At 38.2% G+C, this 25,254-nt stretch overlaps 1 protein-coding gene across 1 annotated transcript; it reads left to right on the top strand.

Annotated features, from left to right (window-relative positions):
* Positions 1-325: 325 nt before the first annotated feature.
* FAM81B (family with sequence similarity 81 member B) lies at positions 326-24,957 on the top strand (the record flags this gene model as incomplete). Its single annotated transcript, XM_032213254.1, has 7 exons — positions 326-595; positions 8,397-8,515; positions 13,034-13,163; positions 17,024-17,130; positions 18,563-18,698; positions 23,024-23,213; positions 23,860-24,957. Coding segments are annotated over 7 exons (1,083 nt in total), but the record flags the coding sequence as incomplete, so codon positions are not given.
* Positions 24,958-25,254: the final 297 nt, after the last annotated feature.

Here is a 25,254-nt window from a genome sequence, read left to right as displayed (position 1 = left end):
TTTTATAGTTTTGTAGTATATTTTTAAATTCTATGACTTGGTCTTGGACCATAAATAAAAAACAAATAGGAAAAACAACTCTTGTGTTTACTTTTTAACAACACAACATTTGTCATTCTTCCAAAGTTGAATTCTTCTTTTTCTTCTCCGCCTGTTCTAATCTAAAAGCTTTTCAGATATCGAGTCATTCATTACTCATATGCCACATGAGTTATAGGCAGAAATTGCCACCTAAAGGTACTTCATTATTTTATCTTGTTGCTGTAGCTGGATGCAGTAATATAGGATTTACCTTTAACTTTCTTTCTACTTCTCTCATGTGATTTCTTTGGATAGAACTCCAAGCCAGCCATTTCTACCAGCAATTCCTAATGTATCTGGAAGCAGAGTGAATTCCCTGGAAGACCGGCTATCTAATCAGGAGCGTACTACTGCTGTGCTTCTGGATCAGGCATTTCGGATCAAAGATGGCCTTGTTTCATACCTTCAGGGAAATAAGAACTCTCAGCAAGGGGAGGCAGCAGCTCACCAGCTATTGGAAAATCACATCCAGACAATCACAAGTGTTGTTAAAAAGCTGAGCCACAACATAGAGGTATCCGCAGTTTCGAGCAATTTATTAAATATTCAGAAGTTATGCAATGTTCAGCTTCAAAGATGTCAAATCTATATTACATAATCCTAGAAGGTTTTTTTTCTTCCCAGGAAGGTAGAAAATCTTGCCTATTTTCTATCTACAAAGTATTTAAGGATCACACCATTTAAATGGAGGAAATCGTCAAATGATGGAGGCATTTGGCATATATGGATCTCTACCCTCTTCCCTAAAATTAATAGCCACTTTGGAAATCTGGATTAAAAAAGATCAACTATTTTCATAGTTTGTTCCTAAACATTTCTATACATAGATATAGCATTTGAGAAAGTTTTGTGTTTGTTAATTTAACTTAAAGATGGTTTTTTCCCCCAGGAACATTTGATTCAATTTTGCTTGCCTTTCATTCATTGGAATGCAGAGACAGTTTGTAGTTGTAAACTCTTTCAAATCTTCATTAAGTGATTACTGTAGCCTTGTAGCAATGTTTAAGAATCCTAATTTCATGACTCATATCAAGAATCCTGGTACAGCTGAAACATAGCAATAAACTTCCTCAACCTCACAATCCCCACCCCCCATTCATATACATACAGACACTTACACATCCACCAGAGTTTCAAATTTTAGAAGTCCAGAATTCTCTTATGTCATAATGTAGGATAAAATAGTTTCTAGATGACATTTTCATTGTATTGCCTAACATGTTCACTGAATATTATACTGCCTCATATGCTGCCTAACATGCCTAATATAATGCTTAATATACTGCATAACATGTTTACTGGATATTTTAAATGCTTTCCCATCTCTTCTCCCACATTTTTTTTAAATGCATCAAGACAGGACAAATAAAATGAAACTACAGTTGCTTTTCATTGATAGTTTTAGAAGGACTTAAAGTGCCATGTCTGTTCTTCTCTACTATCCTCCACTACTGGTATTCTACAGACAGAGTTGCCCTAAGATCCTGATTTGCTATCCTGTCCCACTTTACATTGCAGGGCATGGAACTAGATGAAGGGAAATTTTGCCCTACTGAAATTATTGTGTTGGCATAAATGGCTTGGTTAATGTTCATAGATGAAGAAATCTCCAGACAAAACATACATGCTAGGGCTTGTGCGTGTGTTTGTGTCTGTGTCTCTCTCTGTGTGTATACACACACATTTACATATACACATACACATACACACACACACACACACACACACACACACACACATACATACACACACACACACACACCAGTGACGTGCGGTGAGGTTTATGGCTGGTGAGGCACTGACACAGGGGTTTCAAATTTTTTTAGACTTGTGTACTTCAACTTCCAGAATTCCACAGCCAGGCATGCTCAGTTCCGATTTAAAGCAACAGCATTTTTTCTCCTTTGCGAAATAGGTTTTCCTTCATTCTTTTTCTTCTCCCTCCCCTCCTTCCTCCCTCTCTCCCCCCTCTCAAACAGACACACGCACACAGAGAAGTTGGATCCCTCTCTCACTCAGTCACTCTCAAACAAACACAAATACAGTTGGATTGGATATATTTTCCAATGGCTTGAAAGCAGCTCCTCTGCCATGCCCCTCCTTCCCCTGCTGCCTTCCGATCCAAGCCTTTGATTGCAGGTGGAGCCACATTGCCTTTTCAAACTTGTAATCAGTGAAGCTGGGCTTATATACTATTATCCAGCTGTGTGTGTGTGTGTGTGTGTGTGTGTGTGTGAGAGAGAGAGAGAGAGAGAGAGAGTGAGTTGGAAAAGGCAATGTGGCTCTGATGCAATCAAACTTTTTAAATTCCTCCCCACTCCCCCACACATGCACCTTTTCCAGCTGTTTCAGAGAGGATTTCAACTCTGCTCTTGCCTGCCATCATGAAAAGAAAAAAAAATGTAAAAGGAAAAAGGCATGAGCTCTGAGGTCAGACTGAGGTAGTTGCTCCCAGAGCCTCTAAAAAGCCTCTAAAAACGCCCTCTACAGGAGGTGAGAGAACCATGTGCCTCATCTACATAAGGAATTGTTCGGCTTTTAACCCTTGCTTAGTTCTGCTCAAGTGATCATAAAGTCAGACTAAATGAGGCACCTCGTTCTCCTGCTGCCCCCTGTAGAGGGCACTTTTTTTAGAGGCTTTTTTAAACAGTTAAGCACTAAGGAGAGTCATCCACTGTGACTCTGGCAGCAACTACCTCAGCCTTTTTCCTTTTACATTTTTTTTCTTTTCATGATAACAGTGATGAGGCTCTGCCTCCCCTGACTGCAGGTCCCTGATACACACATACATACATACTGTATGTATATATGTATGTATCAGTGGTGGGTTTCAAAAATTGTTTGAACCTACTCTGTGGGTGTGGCCTCCTTTGTGGGAGTGGCTTGCTGCCCATGTGACCGGATGGGAGTGGCTTGCCGCCCATGTGACCGGATATGAAGATGCCGACAACACTTGTCAGAACCACCTTAAATTACCTCACACACAGCACTGGCATGCATAAGAATATGATGTAAACTTGTTTTTTTTAAAGGTATCTTTGGTTTGCCTTAAAACAACTTCAACACACGCAATGTTCTAAAATTAATATATTTTATTCATTTTCACATTCCATTTGCAATCACTTATATACAGGGTATTTACTATAAGAAAATAAAAAAAAAGGAGATAAAACGAACAAAAAAAGGAAACACAACTCATCACAACCCCACCTAACCCTTCCATCCTCCATACACCCCATCTACCCCCTCCAACTTTCCTTTCTCCCTCTAACACTCCCCTCCTACTTCCCTTTCCCCTCAAGCCTTCCTTCTCCCCTTACTCCCCACACACCCTCCTTACATTCCCCTTACTCCTTCCTTACTCCTCCCTCTTCTTTCCCTCTACCTCCCTCCTTGGTGTATGCCTTTATTCGAGTGTTGTTTGATCTGATAAAAGTAAAATGAACCAAGGAAAAAAAAAAAAAAGAAAAAAAAGAACCACCGTATATAAATACATTCTTGTTCTTATTAAGACTATGTTAACACACCCCCCCCACAAATCCCCATCCCTAATCCTCCCGACTTCCCAGGGCCCACACCTGGCACTACCTTCTGTCTAAAATATCTTGTATACATATGGATTAAAAAAATAAAAGTAATATGTCAAAAAAAAGAAAAACAGAAAAAAAAGAAGAGAGAAGAGAAAAGAGAAAAGAAAAAAAGAAAAAAAAAAGAAACCACTCTTTGTGTTGATCTCAGCCCCCCATCTTTATCTATGCTTAAATAGTATAAATCATTCTATCTATATTTTATTCTCGTCTCTTACTTCTTTGCTATTTACCCCAACCTTCTGTAGACTCTCCCGTTCCTCTTCCTAAACCTTATGATCCCTTCCGATAAAATTTAAGCAACGTGGTTCATGCCACATATTCAAATTACTTTGCAGAAGAGTAATCAAGCTTTCCCTTCTAGTAAAATTTAAACAGCGTAAATGATCTTTCTTAACCTCCTTTTCAAACAGTAATTCAAAATAATCTAGCCAAGCTTCCCCTTCTTAGTAAAGTTAAGCAGCGTAGATCAAATATTACTTTACACAGAAATCAACTTCTATCTTAAGATAATTCCAACCGACTTTCTCTTCTAATAGGATTTAAATAACGTAGTTCATTCCACATGCATTTTACCCTCATCCCTTACTTGTCTGATATTTACCACTATCAAATTTATGCTAACATTTGTTTGAAATCTAACTCAAAGCAATTTCAACCAACTTTCCCTTCTAATAAAAGTTAAATAGCATGGATCATTCCACATATTCAAATAATATTTTCAGCAAGAGTCAGTTAACCTTCTGTTTTAAAATAGTCCCTCCTAACAAAGTTTAAACAACAGAAATCATTCCGCATTCTTTTTACACCTATCTTAAGATAATCCCAACCGGCTTTCTGTTCTAATAAGCTTTAAACAACGTAAATCATTCCACATATATTTTACCCTCATCCCTTGCTTGTCTAATGTTTACCACTATCAAATTTATGCTTAATTTAAAATCTAGCTCAAAGTAGTTTCACCCAGCTTTCCCTTCTGATAAGAATTAGTCCGCTTTTTCTACCGGAGAGAGGTCTCAAACCCCCATTCAGTCCTTAACTTTGGCGAATATTTTGAAATGTCTAAATTCTCGATCTCCGTTTTTCTGCTTCTCCGAGGGAGGAAAGGCTACCCCCTCCATCTTGCAGCCACATGGCCTGCCGTTTGCCTTCTCCTTCCGCTTGTCTCTCCTCTCTTCCAAGTGAGTCAGGAAGTCCCGCCTTCAAAGTCCTGCAGTAGAAATCTTGAGCCTCCGAAACAGAGTTAAGACGAAATCTTTGATTCTCAAATGTAACCGTGATGCCGGCAGGGGCCTCCCATCTGTATCGAATCTGTTGACTCCTAAGCTCTTTAGTTAAAAAGGTGTAGTCCCTTCTTGCTTTCAACATCTGGAAAGGTATATCTTTGAAGACAATCAGGACCTGGTCATCAACTCGGAGACTGTTGTTATGAAACTTTTGCACAATCGCGTTTCTAGCTTCTTTTGTAGAGAAATGTATAATTATGTCCCTCGGGAGCTGTCGCTGTTCCGCTATCAATGAGTTCTGGCGATAGATTTTCCGAATCTGCCAATCAAAATTAAGTCCCGGGCTTCCCACCGCATGGCTGAAGGCTTCAACAAAGGTCTGTTTCAGATTCTCTTGCTCCTTTTCACGGAATCCTCTGACTCTTATTGCAAATGCCTTCCTATTAAAATTTATCATCATAAGCTGTTGTTCAGTGTCTCTAATTTTTTGTTGTAAAATTTGAATATTGGTAGTCAAATTAAAATTAGCCTTCTCCAAACTTTCCAATTTGTTCTCTATTTCAGCAGAATAATCTGACAGGGCAGACACGGCTGCAAACGTGTTCGCCTTCATTTGATTAACTTTAGACTTTAAATCATCATATAGTTCCAATACAAATTCCCTAATTTCTTGTTTAAAATCATTAAACATTTTAAAGAAATATTCCTGTGTTAAAAGTTCTCCAGTAGATGGCATAGGAGACAAAGGCTGTGGTTCCAGTAAAAATTCTTTAAATTCTTTAGACACATTTGTAGCAGAGCGCTTCTTTGACCTGGGTGCCATAATAAATACACAAGTAAGCAGCGCTTTGCTCCCCTCTGTTTCCAAAGAAGAAGAGTTTATTTTGTTAAGGAGCGGTCTGCAGGAAGATAAAACCGGCTAAGTATATCCACTATCAATCATCCACGGAGAGGAATCGCCATTTTGAAATCCATTTAGACAAAGAAGTCTCTAAGACAAATGGTGCTGGTATTTAAGATAGTAATAAAAACATAAATCTCACAGGGGTGGGACCCACCCGTATCGATTCTAGCTTGAAAAAACTTTGTTTTGTCCTGGGGGGGGCTAGCCTGTCTGGGGCTGCCAAAAAAAAAAAGGCAGCTGAGAAGAACTGGCTGGAGATAAAAGCTCCGCTCCGGCTGGATCTAATCTCTATCCACAGCCAAAAAAAGAAAAAGGCTGTGGCTTACGAATAGACCCTAGCCTACAGAGCTACTCCCTGCCCCTTTCTTAGCCAAAAAGGGGTGCTATCTATGATCTTATTTAGATATACAGACCAGATCTCTGAGGAGCTCGGTGGAGCCCTCCTCGGCAACAGGCCACGCCCCCCAACACACGCAATGTTCTGATTGCACCACAAACGCAGTAGTCATCCTTACCGTTCACAGAGGGGCACTGAGTTTTATAAATATGAGCATGATAGTGTAGAATAATCATATCCAAGGACCAGTGGTGGGTTTCAAAAAAATTTGGAACCTCTTCTGTAGGTGTGGCCTGCTTTCCGGGTCCACTGGTGGAACCTCTTCTAACCGGTTCGGTAGATTTGATGAACCGGTTCTATCGAATAGGTGCGAACTGGTAGGAACCCACCTCTGGTATGTATGTATGTATAAAATTAAATATTTTCAGACAGTGAAATAATTTTAATTGACTTCTCTTGCATGTCTGCCATAATAACCATGAATAATTTGGGTCCATATAGAAGAGGTCATCAGGAAAAAGATAAATTAACAACATGAACAGTTTTTCTAATGGTTCCATTAAGATTATGGGAGAAAATTAAAAACTTTTAAAAACAATATCTAATACTAGTAAGTTCAATTATGTTCATGAAATAATAAATAAGCATTGAAATAAATTAGAGAAAACATGGCAATGAAGTTTTCTTTCTTTGTACACTTGCATTGTGGGCAGTTTGTAGCCACTGATGTGGGCCAGAAGTGATAATGTCAGTAACAGAATATTTTCCTTGGACAAAATCAAATAGTTTCCCAAACCTGGCCATAGGCAATGACTTTTAGTGAGGTCTTGATTCCTGCATACATCCACTCTATTAAATAATGGTTATTTGTGGTACTGTAGTTTTAAAACTAAATCTCTGGGCGAGTCTAATTATATTGTCTGGATCCCAATCATGCAATAAAATGTGTTTTACTAATACAATAGCTGGATTAGCTCATTGTACTATACTGAAACCTTACAATCCAAACAGCACAATATATGAACGTATCTTTAGTGGGTCATTGCATGTACTTTGAATTCATATTATTTGCATTATTTCATATTATATGGCCAGCTTAAGATCACTTTGTAAATTGCCATTTTTTCCTGGCAACAGAGGTCAGACACCTCTCTTTACTTTTAAACAAATCACAGCTCCTAACTTGGATTTCTTTCAAATTAAAGTTTTAAATAACAAGGCAGGACTTGAGTCATGATTTTAAATTTTAAATTGTTTGCTAATTAGAATACCTACATTTATTTCAATTCAAATACTAATGTACAGTAGTTCATTAACATGAGAAGTAGATGAGTTTTGTCCTCATGGATACAAAACAGGAGGAAGAGTACGTGGGTGGCACACTGCATTAAGGATTCATGTTTTGCTTATTTTAATATAGCATAACACTCCAGCCAGTTTGCTTAGTAGTGTAGTTAAGCCACCAGGCTAAAAATCTTCATTCTAATCTCATTATGTGGTTTATTAGCCTATCTGTCATTTAAAAATGTTTTTGCATGATCTTTAGATATTTTTTACATTCTTAACATTTTTATACTGAAAATGAATATGAAAATGAAAATGAATATTGCAAGCAATATATGTGCTCTGTTTATTTGATCTTAGTTTAACACATTTCATGTGCAATGAAATATATCCATTTGCCATTTTATGGATATATACTGAGAGCCAGTTTGGTGTAGTGGTTAGGATTAGGCAAGAAACCAGGCAATTGTGAGTTCTAGTCCCACCAGCAATGGCAAACCAATTGAGGAGGGGGGACCCTTGCCAAGAAAACTGCAGAGACTTGTTCAGGCAATCTCTGAGAATTGGATATTATTGAATGGAAACAGGAAGAAAATCATGTTATGCAGGCAAAATGTCCATGCATAAAAGAGTTGCAGATCAGGATATTTAGGCCTAGGAGATAATCCTTTCTTCCTTATTCATCTGTAAAATCTCAGTTTTACTGTCTATATATGTATGTGTGATATATGTATGCAAATACTACTCTTGCACATTTTAAGAAGTTCCAAAGGTACTGCCAATCTTATTGTTGTAAGGCAACAGAACAAATACCAGCAATCTGTTTTGTAATGTAATTCTGATTTGTTACCAGAGCAAATTGCTAAACATGCCTTTCAGGTTCCAAAATTAAGTGCCCCGGCTGTTTTAGTATAAGTTATTTCCTTTCCCAACTGATGTAATATAACTTGCCATTTACAATGCTTATAAAATTCTAGGAGTTGGAGAGACAAATAAAAGTCAGAGATGAAGTAACATCAGGAACTAATTTTGCTGTGCAAAGTCTGGACCATAAACACCTGCAGGGGGTTGGGGACCTACGTGGAAGAGTAGCCAGGTGAGTTGATGGGAGCTACCTTCTCACAGTTTGATAAACCATGTTTTAATCTAAGAGCACAAGCCCATATGCTTCTCCTTCCTGCACATTACAGTTTTGAGGAGAAAATAATGTTTTCTTTAGGATTTGTTTAAACATAACACTGTACCTAAAGTTGAGACAGAGAATTCAAACAAAAATAATTTTGTCCTTAACTTTGAAGAATGTTTTTTCTCTTACTTTTACCTTTGAAAGAAATTAGAAATATTGTATGGTTGTCTCTGCAGCCACTAATGTACATGTACCCCTCACTTACCAGCTGCCTTGTGCAGCAACCATTTTGAAGTTGCAATGATGCTAAAAAAGTAACTTTGCAATCTATTCTCACATTTATGACTAGAGTATTGCAGTGTCCTGTAGTTATGTTCTCACCATTCGTGTGCTTTGCAACTGGTTTTCAACAAGCAAAGTTAATACAGAAAGTGGAAGCAAAACTGTAACAGAATAAAAGAGTTGGAAGGGATCTTAGATTTCTTCTAGTCCAACCCTCTGCTCAAACTCTATATCATTTTGGACAAATAGTTGTCTAAGCTCTTCTTAAAAACTTCCCGTGTTGGAGCACCCACAACTTCTAAAGGCAAATTGTTCCACTAATTAATTGTTCTGTCAGGAAATGTCTCCTTAGTTCTAGGTTGCTTCTTTCCTTGATTAGTTTTCATCCATTGCTTCCTGTCCTGCCTCCAGGTACTTTGGAAATAGGTTGATTTTTCACATAGCAACTGCATCACTTCGCTTAATGATTGAAGGAAATGTTTGAAGGTTGTAAGGCCATCATGGTCATTTGATTGTTTATCACCAAGTTGCTAATGCCAATTGTGATCATTAAGCAAGGTCTACCTTGCTTAAGTAAAATTACTAAGTAAAATTACTATAGAAGTTGGCATATATAAGTTGGCAAATCAGTGGACTTAGAAGCACACTGTCAGAATTAAATATACAATACAGTCAGTAGGGTCGTGGCTGCATAAAAAAACAGGCATTTGAATTTGTTTTTTAAACTATTCCTATGGATAGCCTTGAATAAAGTAGTTTGACAATGAAAATAATAGAATTTTTCTATATGATTGTTAGAACATCTGATGATTTATGGTTTGAAGTTTAGCCAATGACAATTTCTGATATTTATTAGTTTGCTTGTTTGTTTTAGAGGAACCAAGAGCTGGAACACAAATCTCTAAGATCAGCAGAAACCCCTGTCATAGTTGCACCAGTACTTGTATTTATACAATCTATATTTTAATGAAGCCGAGTATGAATAATTACTCTTGAGCTAAGCTAGAGGACATTGAAATGATTTATACATCCATGTAAGCACTTTTTGCATATCACTTGCTTACAGTGTTAACCTAAAGAAAGACTGAGGTGGCCTATGTAGTTTCCAAGAATAAAAAATATTACCAGCAAAATAAATTAAAGAGATTTTTTTCTTTTATTTTTTTCTACCCTTATAAATTGAAAGGTGTCCAGAGTTACTCGGGTGTTCTCGAAATGAGTATGTATGTATGTATGTATGTATGTATGTATGTATATATGTATGTATGCATGCATGCATGCAGGGACGTGCAGTCCCTGGAGGCAGGGGAGGTGGGGCCTCACCAGTCTCATGAGGAAAAGGAAAGAATTTTTAAAATAATTAAAAAGGCCAAGGTAGTTGCTGCCAGACTCCAAGTCACAGTGACTCTGAGTCTGCTTAGTGCTAACTGTAGGGGGAGGCGAGAGAACTATGGGCCTCCTTTGCATAAGGGATTTTTTGCCTTTTAAGAGTTAAGCAAGGGTTAAAAAGCAAAAAATTCCTTATGCAAATGAGGCACATGATTCTCTCGCATCTTCCTGCAGAGGGCACTTTGTTTAGAGGCTTTTTAAAAACATTTAAGCAGAGTCATCCACGTGGTGACTCTAGCAGCAACTATCCTAGCCTGCCTGGCCCTGGCTAAAACAAATCTTGCATTTTTGACGTAGCTGGAAGGTATGTGGGTCAGAGGGAGGGGGCAGGGGGAGGAATTCAAAATTATTTGTAATGTAAGTAATTGTAATTTGTTTTTATTGTGTGTGTGTGTGTGTGTGTGTGTGTATGTGTGTGTGTGTTACTCGCCTCTGCTGGCGCATGGGCTGGCACATTTATTTTTATTTTCTATTTTTTATTTATTTTTTATTTTTTATTTTTTTATTTTTTAAAGTGCCGGCATGCCTTCCAGGCCGGCCATTCAGCGGGACATGCTTGATGTGCTCCATCCCGATGGGCAGAGAGGGCGAGGGAGGACAGGAGGCGATGGGCGGGCGGGCGGCAAAGCGAGGCTGCTTGGGAGGCTGAGGCATGGCTTTAAAGTGGCGGCAGGGCGCCGACTGCTCCAGCGAGGCTTCCAGCTCCATCCTGGTGGGCGGAGAGGGCGAGGGAGAAGAGGAGATGATGGGTGGGCGGGCGGCAAAGCGAGGCATGGCCGCCCCTCGTCCCCCAGGCTGGCTCTGCCGGTGCAGCGGCACTGCTGAGCCCGCCCACCCGCCCATTGCCTCCAGTCCTCCCTCGCCCTCTCCACCCACCGGGATGGAGCTGGAAGCCTTGTTGGAGCAGTCGGCGCCCTGCCGCCACTTTAAAGCCATGCCTCAGCCACCCGAGCAGCCTCGCTTTGCCACCCGCTCATCGCCTCCTGTCCTCCCTCGCCCTCTCCACCCGCCGGGATGGAGCTGGAAGCCTCACTGGAGCAGTCGGCGCCCTGTCGCAACTTTAAAGCCATGCCTCAGCTGCCCGAGCAGCCTCGCTTCACCGCCCGCCCGCCCGTCGCCTCCTGTCCTCCTTCGCCCTCTCCGCCCGCCGGATTGGAGCTGGAAGCCTCGCTGGAGCAGTCAGTGTCCGGGGGCATGGCTTTAAAGTGGCAGCAGGGTCCCGGCGGCAGGACTTTAAAGGTCCGGCGCCATCAACCATAGAGCAGGTCCCGGTCCCGCTCTATGGCGGATGTGACGCCGGGGCTTCAGTGGGCTTTCGTGCTTGCCTCACCAGCCATGAAGCTCACCGCACATCATTGTATGTATGTATGTATGTATGTATGTATGTATATCTGTGTGTCTGTGTACACATACACACACATGCATATGAATGCACATACAAAGATATAATGTGCAACAAGGCCATTCTAGAAGAAAGAATGCCATGTTGCAAGGCACTCAGAAAAGAGGAAAATTAAAATTCTTCTATGAAATGGTTTATTAAGAAAATATTCTGGGATTTTACATAATAGTTTATGTTGCATCAGTGAAAAAGTCAGACGAATCTGAAAGAATGTTTTTGGTGTTAGAAGCTTTTGCAAACCAAAATCTACTTGCCAGATGTGCAGAATGATATGTCATCTTAAATTGGCAGAATAGATGTTCCAACTTCTTTAAAAAAATCTAGTATATGTGTGTAGAGCAGACATGAAGATACTGTATTCAAGCAGCATGATCTGTCTAATATTTACAAAGATCAGAATTGTACAAACCCTGGTATTCTTTGTGATACACTGTGAAAATGGAAGTTGGATTCTATAGGATAAGAAGAGTATTGATGTTTTTGAACGTTGGTACTGGAGAAGATAGAATATTGTGATCAGCCAAGAAACCAGACCTATGGATCTTTGAACAAATCAACCCAGACTTCTCACTCAAGGCACAAATGACCAGGCTCAAATCATCCTACTTTGGACACCTGATGCAAAGACCAGGCTTTCTAGGAAAAGTTTTAATGCTGAAAAAGATAGAGAAAAGAGAAGAGGAAGACCAGCAGCAAGGTGGTCACTTATAGAGGCAAGGAGTACACCACTGGGAGACATGAGAGAATAGGAACAGGGATAGATTGACATGGAAAAAAGAGATCTATGTGGTTGCTAGGAATTGAAAACAACTTAATGTTACATAATCAATCAACCTATGTATGTTTAAATTTAATGAACCACTGTTTATATATCTGATAAAATGAACTCTGAATCATAAAGGTTTATGCTGATCCTCAGCATGCTACAAGGGTTTGTTGATTTTGCCTCGGAGATATAAAAGAATGTAGAAGAAGAATGAAAAGTGTAAGGACTATGAACCATAGGGGATTGCACAGTAATACATTAACCTTTGGAGATTTTGGGGAAAAGTCCATAGAAGTGGAATAAGAAAGAGGGTGGGGGAGTTACATCTTTATGATGTCTCCAAATATCCTGGAAAATGAGGAGCACATGTAGTTGGCATTAGGGTAAATTAAAAAGGGAAACAAATACTGTAGTGCAGCTAAGTTAAATTTTATAGCAGAGTTTAGCAGCCAGCAGAAGTGAGTAGTCAGACATCTGAAACTAAGGGTTTCAAGACTCAGAAAAGAGAAAGGAATAAAATATACACTCCTTCCTTAGGAAAGAAAATTGCTTGTTGGAGATCATTAATTCTGAATGATTAATAGAAGAGGGAATTTGTGGTATGGAGGAAATACAGAAACTACCCTCTTCTTTGTTATCAACTTTCTAGATGCGATGCTAGCATTGCCAAACTCTCTGGAGATATCAATATCATCAGGCATGAGTTTTCAAAACTAGAGAAAGAAATTCATGCTGTGCAGTCTTCCTTGGACAATTATGTGAATAATATTGAGATGAAGGTGAGTGGCTCTGAAGTGAATGTATTCATCTGTACTGTATGTTAGAAATCATTCAACTTCTCCATTTGATTTAAAATTGCTGACTCATGTTAATGGAAGAGAAAAGCAGATGGCTTTTTTCATATAGGTGGTAATGGAGACACAGAAGCATTATGATGGAATTAAGATCCATTGCAAGTGTACAATTAACATGGTACTGTGCTGACATATGGAGATTGAAAAGTGATGCTGTGTCTTCACAATACTTACCATTTCTACGTAACTTTATTTTTGACTAATGATCGTTTATTAACCAATTGTAAAACAAATAAAGATACAGGCTGTTTTTTTTTGTAACTCGGATAAGGTTCTGAGATTCCCAAGCATTATTGCTCTAAATGTTTGTTAAAAAACAGGTCCTGACAATTTGGTAGAGTGGCTATATTAGTGGACTAAGGAAATGCTATGAATATAGTATACTTAGACATCAGCAAGGTGTTTTGTAAAGTAGACCACAGCCTACTTTTTGGTAAGACAGAAGAAGGTGGGATAGACAGTGCTACCACTAGATGGATTTCAATTGGCTGGCCAACTGCACTCAGCATGTGTTCCTCAATGGAACTACACTTTCATAGAAGGAGATACGCAGTGGGATACTTCAAGGTTATCTTTTGGGTCCAGTGTTCATCAACATCTTCCATAAATGAACCAAATGAGGGGATTGAAGTGGAGCTCATTAAATTTGTGGATGACACTAAGCTGGAGGGAAATGCTAATATTTTGTAATATAGAGTCGAGAATCTTGTCAGAAGGAGCTTGACAGACTTGAGTATTGGGCCCTATTCAACAAGATGCAGTTCAAAGGTGAGGAAACTAAGGTCCTGCATTTAGAGCATTCAGGTACAGGATAGGCAGAATTTGTCTCAAATATAGTGCATTTGAGAGGAATTTAGGTGTTCAGGTGAATCACCAGTAAAGTATAAATTAGCAGCATGCTGCAGCTGCCCAAAAAAGCCATCACAATCCTAGATTGGCTCAACAGAGGGATAGCAGCAAAAACACAGGACGTGATAGTGCTGCTCTATACTGAACTAAACAGGCCATATTTGGAATTGAGTTCTAGTCACTACAATAGAAAAAAGATGCTGAAGTCCTAAAAAGAGTGCAGAGTAGTGTGACAAAGATGATAAGGGATCTGGAGGCTAAATCAATGATTAAAGGAACTAGGCATTTTAGACTAATGAAGAGAAGGCTTAGGGGAGACCTGATATCAGTCTTCCAATACTTCCAATGGTCACAGAAAGATCAATTTATTATCCATAGAACATGAGGGCAGGACAAGAAGCAATTAGCAGAAACCCATCAGAGGAAGAGCCTGGAAATAAGAATGAATTTCCTGACAGTGAGAATGAGTGGAAAAGCTTGAGTTATGGGTGCTCCAATGCTGGATGTTTTCAAGAAAAGATTGGATAACCATTTGTCCAGAATGGTATAAGGGCAGAGGGTTGGACTATAAGACCTCTAAGATACCTTTCAGTTCTATGGTTCTATGAAATGGAAGAAACTTACATTCTAATTTTAACCTATCTATATTTGAGCTTTGTTACTGAGATTTTTTTTTTAATGTAAGTGTTCAGATTTTGAGCAAAATTGTTTGTGAATAGGGTTTTTTGTTGTTATTTTTTGTTTTGCTCTCTGTACCGTCAACCAGACCCCACACATCAGACATTAAAAGTTAAGATTCCAAGGAAACTTTGTATTTTTTAAAAATTAGAGTTAAATGCTGGATAAAGTTATGTTATTAGATCTGTTCTTGTTGAAGAAGACTTATTGAAGTAAAAATGTATTTGGATTATTATTTTTTGTATTTGAACACTTTGAAAAAAAATATATAAAGATGAATTTTAAATTGTTGACATTAATGGACTAAGAATCACTACTGAATTTAAGCTAAAAATTAGTAACAAAGACTATGGTCAATCCAGTATAAATCTTCATATTAAACAGCATACTACTAAGTTCAATTCATATTACAAAACAGCTATTTTGAATTCTGTATCTTATAAAAATATATATTCTATACATAGATGAATCCACATTTTGTATGTGGTACAAATCTATGTTTTAGATTATAATCTAAGAATAATAGTTCCCAGTTTGCTTTAAAGATAGGAAATTATTCTAGAGAGTGAGATATATTCCCATGCTTGGTTAGCTTTTCTTCCATTAATGGGATTTGACAATCTTTTCAGTAAGAAGCAGATAATATCCTTTCAGTAATTATTGCTTATAGGCCAATTCTATATACTCTGAGGAGATATGTGGTTTAGTGAAGTATAATAATATATTGAAGGTTGAAATAGGAATTTGTTTCATATTGGTTTGTCTCATACTGGTGTGAATCATTTTCCAGAATTTTTCAAGTTAGCCTGCATTGCTGCCGAATATGAAAAAAATGATCTGACCTGCTCTTTCCAGGAGATCTTTGAAAGTGAATAATATATTTTAGCGATAAAAACTGGGTAATATATCAACATTCTATACTATATAACGTTCAGAGTAAATTTTGTCTTATTCTTCCATTGAAATTCCCAGGTTATTGATACAGTTAAAATGTTTATGTGGTTATACTCTCAGACTAATCAGTCATACCTGGTACTTTCTGTTAAAAATCTCGTGAAGTATATACTTCTGGTTCATCATACTAAAAGTTGTTCTTAAGTACTTTTTCACCCTGTTACCTTTTCTGTATTCCTAGTTAAGGGCAAGATTATTTTTCATTTTGTTAATTTGATTCCTGGACAGCTGTCAGTGTCTACCACTGTTCTTGAGGCAATGGTCAACCTAGGTAGGCCAGCTATAAGATTCAAAATTATCTGACTTTATATGTGCATTGACCTCTTCTTGATGAGGAACATGAAGGCTTTGAAGAAGAGGAAAAGTCTTAGGAAGGATCTTTGCCAGGGCTTTCATAAACATCCCACAGACCAAAAGTTCTCCAGCTCTCTATTAGAGTATGGGCTTTGTTCCCTTTGTAAAGAAATGTTTATTTGGTGACCTTATCACTATTAACAATATATGAATTTCCCAAATCTTGTATTTTTCCTGTACCAAAGTATCATACTTATTGACAAAAGGTAAGCAAATGTGTTCTATGCAGAAAATGTAAAATGAAACTCTTTCGAACCCGTAATTCTTAGAAATAAAGCTTCTACTACAACCAATGAAAAAACAGAACAAATGCTTGCTTAACCATATAACATGAGTTACAGGTACAAGTAGTACTCATTTAGCAGCCACAATTGAAACTGGAAACTTGGTTGTTAAGTAAAGCAGCCACCAAGAGAAACCAAGACTGTGTTTACAATCCTGCTTCAGCTTTCTTTTGCTTTAACAGCCCTCTTAGGATTGGTTGCAAAATTATTTTTTCATCATTGTCATAACTGCAAATGACTGTTACTCAAAGCAGTCACTATGTAAAACCGAAGGTAAGCCTTTCATGTAGAAATATGACAGAAATAGAATAATTAAAACCTTCTCAGGAAAAAGATTCACACTTGTTGACTATTCCAAATGGATTATCGCGTAGCATAGCTCTTCCTGAAAATGTACATTATTAGAGAAAAGGGTCTCATTTTCACTTTCTCCCTAGCAACCTATGTATAATCTGATCATTTCTGTACAAAGACTCTATTTAAAAAATCCAACAAACACTGGACATTAATAATTATTTTGGAATAGTTGATGGGAATCTTTTATTATGCGTCAAAATCTGAAATTCTGACTTTTCCCTTAGACACTGCAATCATAATGTGTATTTAATGACAATGCTGGGATTTTAGCTCATAATGTTTTGTTGTTGTGGTTGTTGTTCCTATTAGGTAATGCATCTTTTAGGCAAGATAGACACTTCAAACTCAGAGCAAACTTCAAATTTAAAGACAATACAGGGTGATCAACACCATGAATTGCAGCTCTTGGACTTCAAGTAAGGGAACAAAGCTTTTCAATTATATTAATGTGCTTTGTGAGAAGTTATGATACAATGGTATTGGCACGAAGACAGAAGAGCACCAAATTAATTTACTTGTCTTTAAAAATCCTGACAGGCCAACAAGGACAAATGTTTATGAAATCACATAAATCTTTTTTGCAAAGCTAATTCAATGCTTTAATCAAAACTGCACAGTGCTTTCATTTACTTTCACTGATCGCTGTAAGAACAAAACTTTTCTTATTTAATGCAAAATAACTATCATGAAACTGAATAAGTAGAAAGAAGAAAGTCACCAATGTAAATTTGTTTTTGTATACAATCATTCTGCGAGTGAATTGGGCAGTTTCTAAATTTGCTTTATAAATACATAAAATAAATAAAAAACAAAACTTTAGAAGGTTTAGAGAAGGAAAGACTATAAAAACGAGTACGGAGAGCATCTATGCTATACATAACCATATCAGATTTTTATTTTCCTAACTCATATAAAGAAGTGTAAAATATAGCTGTGCTATGCTTCAGTTTGCTTTTTGAAGAATTTAAGCACAACTTAAATGCAGCACTACACTCATTGAAGCAGCTGTGTTCCTAAGATTGATATTGTGTCAGTGAAAGCCCTACTGAAATGACTGCTTAATATTGAAAAGATGCGGCTGCTTTAATAAGTCAGATACAGATGCTGCAGCTGTACTCTCTTGCATTCTGATTTTTTTAAAAAAAAATCAGATGTGAAATACTAATATCAGATGTGAGATGAAGGGCTATTTATATTTAATTGTAAAATCAGTATGTTTTTGAAAAACAGGATAAGAAGACAACTCAGAAGTGTTTGGAGAAATGTTTCTTCACTTCATTCTTGTCTTACATATATCTGTTCATCTGTTGGGGACACATGTATGTTTGCGCACGCGCACCTCCCATTGATGCTAATATTCAACTTCCTCCCTATACTTGCAAAAGATCTAGTTTTGCCAATGTAAAAGCTGTGATCAGAAAGTGACTTACAATGCTTAAAAATATATAAGCCTTTGATCACTTTGAAAATACATTTTAAAGATCTGTATTGTTCGGAGAATACATGTCATCAAGTATCATATAAGTATTTATGAAACCAAAACCGTACCACCAATGTTGACACTTCAGAAAATTGTTAACTACCAAAATTGGCAAAACTGAAGAGTATATGGAATAAAACTGATTCATGACATGAAATCTGAATAGATTTATGGAAGTTGTTTGAGTGAAGCCACGTGAGTTTAGTTGTCATAAGAAAATTAAGACTAAGAAAAAAATTAACATAAAAACCCATTTATTAGTACTTATTATTCAAATTGCTTTTGTAGTGAGTTCATGGTATAGAACAACTGCATGTTTTATGTTTCATTTTCATGAAAATTAAAAAGATTTTCTCTTTAAATATTAGGATAAATGGTATTTTAAATGATTTTAAAGATCAGATTCAAAATCAACGAAAGTGGATGGAAAGTGAGTTGAGAAGATCTGAACAAGAAGAAGTCCATTTCACAAACCAGCTCTTTGCTACAGTCAAGGAGAGATTGGCAAGTGCTTTTGTAATTCATGCAAAAAATACAAACATAACACACTTTCTCAAGAAGCCTCTTTTATAAAAAGAGCAGAAAGATTTTAAATGGATAAGTGTTTAGATCTGGTTAACATTCTCAGTGATCTTACATGAGTAATACTGGCTGAGTAATGGAAATGAGAATTCGGGGAAAGAGGATGGTGAGATTATCTCACGAAGAACCTACAACAGAAATACAGAAGTCTGGAACACCTGAAGGGAGCATAGGAATCAATCAGATTTTATTACCAGATATTGAAAGCCCATTTATCTTTGCTTTTTGTGTTCAATATATTGTTAAAGAAACATAATATACTAAAGTTACTTTGGGGACTTGGGGCAGTCAGAGTTGTATGAATTTTAAGCCGCTACGTTATGGATGTTGTTCTTTCAGTCACAGGCAATAAAATATGTCATCTTAAATAACTCTCTAACAGATGGCAGAGTGCTCCTTTTTCAAACTGCAATCTGTATTACAGCTTGAGTTTTTGGCAAGAGGAAGGATGTTGGCTTCATGCAAGCACTTAGGTTAAGTGTTTAGCTTCAGAAAGTAGCTGATCCAGGACCAGGACAATCTATCTGGACATAACTTTCTTCATTTTTATGTTTATTTTTTTGTGAGGGAGGGGAGCACTTGGTGTGAAAATCTGGAACACTTCACTTTAGTTTCAAAAAGAGACAATTTAGTTGTTTTATAAAATAATCTAAAAGACATACTCTATTATTGCTAATTCTAAATTATTGCACCATGCAGCAAGTTTTAAATGTTGTATTTTATAGATTAAAGCTATTGAATCTTTAAGTCAATGTTTCCTAAGTGCTTTGATTTTTGGAATCACTGTGCGCTCCTCATCAGTCAGAAATGGCTCTGCCTTCCAGTTTTAAATCTTCAGTTCTACCTTGAGATGTTTTTTTTTTCATTAACCTTCATTGTGCTTGTATCTGCTTAGTAACTGAATCACAATGAAAAACCTAATAAAAATGAGTAAAATATTTGATAATAGGGGTACATTTATATGGCAGTATGTTTTTTTAATGTATTAAAAACTATTTCTTTATATTTTGTAGTTAACTGCTCATTTTCCTCAGAGAAGGGCTTATTCCCCACTGTTCACTCAATAAGGTTTCCAACCCAAATTATAAATATTGGAATAATTGAAAACATATCGTCTATGTAAATAAAAATGTAAATGTTCATTTGTTCAAAATCTTAAATCTCCAAAAGTTCACCAATTGCTTTGCAATTTTGACACAACGTTGCATTCGAATATGCGTGTTTTTATATACTTATATTATATAGATGTCACACCTGTGACAGATAAAAACATGCTTTTTTGAAAACCAGCACCATCTGTTGGACGTAAAAGCAACACACGCTATACTAAATATTTCATGATTCCATTTCAATGTTTCCGATTGCATTGTTATATTCAATTTTCATATATTTTGATTTATTTTCATTTTGATTTAATTATTTAGTGTGGCATTGCGTTGGAATTGAGCTGTGTCATTTACCATAGTGTTCATTTTGTGAGTATAGTATATTCGGAACAGTTCGGCCTCTCTCCAGCTTCGTCCTGATGGCCCCTTTATATGTGTGGCTGAGCTGCGGCCGCACCCTTTCCCCTTTCGGCCACTCCTCCGACAAGCTTCGGCCATTTCTGCCAAGGGGAGCCGAAGCCCTTTGGCCTCCCCCTCCCCTCTCTCCCTTCCCCGCCCGCTGGGCCTTTGCTGTCTGCAGCAAGGCAGCATCTGCGCCATCCCTTAGCCACCTCCCCCTGCCCTTAAACCAGCCTCCCCCCGCCCAGCCAAGCGGAGCTCCAGAGGAGGTGGAGGCGGAGCATCTCCTCAGCCCAGTCAGCCGTGCGCACTCTCCACCACCCTCACAGCGAGCCAGCTATGGCCTTGCCAAGGCTGCTCTGACAGGGTGGCAATAGTGGTGTCAGCCTGAGACGCAGCGGGGCTGGGACGGCCGCTGGGTGCCCCGTGAGGTGGCGGCTGCAGTGGTAGCAGAGTCTCTGGATGGGGCCGCAGCTGGCAGGGGTTGCCTCACGTCCGCGTCACCAGGGGCGGCTCCTTCCTCCTCCTCTTCAGGGGACGCCGGACGCCTCCTCTCGCTACTGCCGCTGAGGGAAGCTGGGTAGGGGGTGGCAGCGGCCTCCTCTCCTCAGCCAGGCTGGGGTGGCGCCTGAGGGAGGCGTTGTCGTCGGTGGCAGCATCAGGCCTTCCTCCCGCCAGCCTCAATGCAGCAGCAGCCACAGCAGCAGCAGCCTGACTCAGCGGCGGAGACTCGGGAGAGGAAGATGGCGCAGCCTGTGATGCTGCCTCGGCGGGCCAGCAGCAGCAGCACCGGCTTGGAGGACTTCCCACCCGGCCTGCTGGCCCAGCCACCGCCGCCTCCCCCAGCCTCCGCATCCACCTCGGTCTCCTTCTGCCCTCCCAGGACGCCTCCACCACAGAGCCTGGTACTGCTCTCACAGGGAGGAGGCATTGGGGGTCCGGCAGGCACCCAGATCAAGAAGAGCGGCTTCCAGATCACCAGCGTGACTCCAGCACAGATCTCGGCCAGCCTCAGCTCCAACAGCAGCATCACTGAAGATACGGAGAGCTACGACAACCTGAACGAGTCGCACACCGAGGATTTCTCCTCCTCCGGGATCCTGAACGTCTCGCTCTCCCAGACCACCGACTTGGGGGAGTCTGAGCGCAGCTCCTCCAAGGAGACGCTCAACAACTTCCACAGCCCCGGCACCATCTCCCCCAACCAGTCTCGCCCGGCCCAGCAGCCCCGAGGCCTGACCAATGGCAATGCCCACCCGCCACCCCACTATGCCCATGGGGAACACTCCCTCTCACACTGGGGTTCCCCCACCCATGTCTGGAGGGGCCCCATCCAGCCCTTCGTTCCGGAGGCTGCCTGTTACAGGGAGCTTGGAGTGCGCCAGCCTGGGGCCTGCGGGAGCGTCCCCCATGGCCGCTCTTGCAGGGGTCACTGTGGCTCACTTCCATGTGGGGGCCACCTCTGCCGGGAAAGCCGTGGCAGGTGCAGCAAGTGGCAGAGCCCGCCAGGTGGGCAAGACCTTCACGAACCTTGCCGCTGCTGACAATGGCATGACCCTGCTCGGAGGGAATCACCCTGGGAATGTTTCTTTCTTCGCATGCTGTTGGTAAATGTGCCCGGTCCAACGTCTTTCCAGCAATTGAAAATTTTTTCTCACATGGACAATTATATGTTGCGTGTTCTAGAGTTGGCAAACCAGACAATGTCTATATCTGCACAGACAATGGAACAACAAAAAATATTGTATACCCACAAGCATTGTGAAATTAAACATATTAGAAACTTGCGCTTTCTCTTTTCTTTCTTTTCCATTTAACCAGACTGGGCCACAGCAACACGTGGCCGGGTACAGCTAGTTTGAAATAAAAAGATGACAAGAAAAAAGTTGAGAAACAGAAAAGCAAACTCATAGTCAAATTAAGCATTATCTTAAAAATGTTTTTTGTTCAAAACATACCATGGGGAGAATTGGTGTTGATCCAATAGAGCCACAAACTAGATTGCCAAAAACTGACCCACAATTTTGAACATAAATTGCAGAGACCAATCTATCTGAATTTAGCCCATGATTTTTTTTAAACTCCAAAAATTAGGACACCAATGATGTAATTGCTATCCACAGCTTTAATTAGTAGCTTGGATCTTAATTACAATGTTGAACATTTTATGATGTTGGATCTAAACATGATGAGAGTTGGTTTCATGGCCAGTTTTTCATTTTAATTTTCTTTCCAGACTTGTACATGAGCCAGAAAATAAGAAGCAGCAGCATTTTTTCCCAAGCTCAACTGAAATTCTGGAAAAAGGCTTTTACGGTTAATAGTACTATATACTTGTGATATCTGCACTTCATGCAAAGGATTTTGATATCCAACATTTCTTTGGACCTTCCTCCCCTTCACTGTACCAAACAATTTTTATAAGCTGAAACATCTTCAGCTTTCATAGAAAAATGTATATCAAAAACTTTGGAAGCCTTTTACACCAAATTAGCTTTAAATCCATGCCAACGTCTTGGTTGTTCCATAAAAAGTCAGTTACCTATGTCACTGGGAAGTGAGATATATCATTTTTGTAAATGTAAAGTTACAAATAAAAATAATTATAAAAATTATAGAACATCTGCAGAAAAAAATATAACAGATAAGCAGGGATAATTTCATTCCTTTACACTGAATGAATAAATATAATATTTTTAGTAGAGTAATTCTATTCATTTTTCACAATAACTCTTTCAAAAGGAAATACTGGAAAAGAAATTGGAAGATGGCTTATACTATGTCTCCAAAAGAATAGAAAACACAGAAAAAACATTGCAATTTGAACTCAGCCAGGTGAAAAATGATCAAAATAAACTACATGCAAAGATTACCAGATTTGAAAAGCTGATGTGGAGTGAACTAGAAGGAATGCAAAATGAATACAGATCAGGTGAGGTTATTTTTCAAACTTACATGCATTTGTATGTTTGCATATGTGCAACTCCAGATTATCAAATCACACCATAAGCAGGAAAACAAAGTCTCCTTGCTGTGGTTCAATTTATAAACCTTTCTCTTCATAAAGGACAAGAAACAGCTTTCAGCAGAAATAACTGATTATTCTGATATTTAGATACAGAAATTGTGAGTTCAGGTCTATTGTTATTTCTAGTCTTCTGTTTTCATACCAGAAAATTATGTATATACTTTTAATCAGTCTGATTTCAGGCCTCACATTATTTATGCACCAAAGGAGAACTAAACTAAACTCATCTTAAAGCTGATCCATTAACTTAACTGAAAAAAATGTTCATAAAATATTTCAGTGACACATTAAAATAATATCTTATTTTTTATATTCCCCTTTCCCTTCTTATTTGTAAGCCGCCCTGAGTTTTCCGAGAGTGGGCGGCATACAAGTTAGTTAGTTAGTTAATTAATTAATTAATTAAATAAATAAATAAATAGTAGCTCAAAAGATGACTTTAAGCTAAGAAGCAATCGTCAAAAATTATTTTGGAATGCTGTATAAACACAAAATTTGATATTAATGATAATATTGACAACTTTACTAAAATATGTCTGTTATTTACCAGGATTTCAATCTATCCGTGACTCTCTTGACGCACTCAAACATATACAGTCAGCAAAACTAAAACTTGAAGAGGAGAAATTCAAGCAAGATATGAAAAAACTACGACGAAAACTTAGTGAACTCAAAGACTAATACATTTTGTTTCGCATTTACTGTACATTTATTCCATCAAGGGAAAATACTAAAAAGGTTTTAAAAGTTATTTCTACAAAATCAGACTTGTTTTCCTGTAACTCTGTAACAAAAGCACTGTCATAATTCTGAACAGACTTAAGTTAAAATAGAATCTCATTAACACTTCATTTGTTTGAATAAATAAAATGCAAGGGCTTAACAGTACTGTTGTGTAAGTTATTGCTTGATTTATTTTGACAAACCATTACATCAAATATCCATAGTTATATCCTGAAGTTCTCAAATTAGGAGCTTTCCTGCCTTTACAGAGAAACTTATACAACTTTATTTGCTCATTTATGTAATTTTGTTAGTTAGGAAAAAGAAAAATAATTTCTTAAAACATTTGTCTCATTTTATGAAATCTTTTACAATTTTAATTGTTCTGCAAATTCAAATGAGTACTTTTACATGCAGTATTCTAGCTACCAATTTGTTTTTCACTGTTTTTAATTCTGATATTTACTTATAAGGAAAAAGCTAAGTTTGCAAAAATGTAACCATATGCCCAGAAATATTCTATGAATAGATATGCAAGCCTCTTAAAGGCACTTAAATTTATTAACATTTAAAATGCTGTTTTTTTTTTGTGTCAAAGTAGCTATGGAACTAGAAGATACAAGCAACATGTCCCTCCTTGACCAACTCTCAAGTACTGTACATTTTCTAACAATGAGATTCCAGATATAATTTATTACCAGTATTTGAGGAGAAAATATTCTTGAAAATTCAGATGGAACTTGCTTTGCAGTCTTCTATAAGATTGAAATCAAGTGGATGAATAATGCAAAGGATGTTGCATAACATTTTTACTTCCTGAAAGAAACTTCATTGCAACACTTAATCATTCTCCGAAGAAAAAAATATCAGAGCATCAACTATGAAGTTCCATCTGTTTTTAAAAACAAATTGAATAAATAGGAGGAAGAATTGGGGCCAACCTCAAAGGGAGCCATTCTTTAGCAGTAGTTCCAGTACTAATGTCCTTAAGTTGTAAAGCACTGAGGAAATTAATTTTTTTCTTCAATCCCATCTTTTGGGGATTATATTTGCTTCTATGTAGCACTGAAATTTGATAAAGAGTCTTATAGGGTAGATAACAGTAAACTTATAAACCCTTTTCTAATGTTGGGAGGAAACAACTGACTCTAATATATATTCTAATACAATGGCAGATGATGTCCTTTATTGGCTTTTACCTTCTCAAATCCAACAGCCAAAA

This window comes from Thamnophis elegans, chromosome 3 (assembly GCF_009769535.1).
Source record: "Thamnophis elegans isolate rThaEle1 chromosome 3, rThaEle1.pri, whole genome shotgun sequence".
NCBI lineage: Eukaryota > Metazoa > Chordata > Lepidosauria > Squamata > Colubridae > Thamnophis > Thamnophis elegans.
Note: the sequence above shows the minus strand (reverse complement) of the source record. Positions and strands in the feature narration are given on the sequence as shown.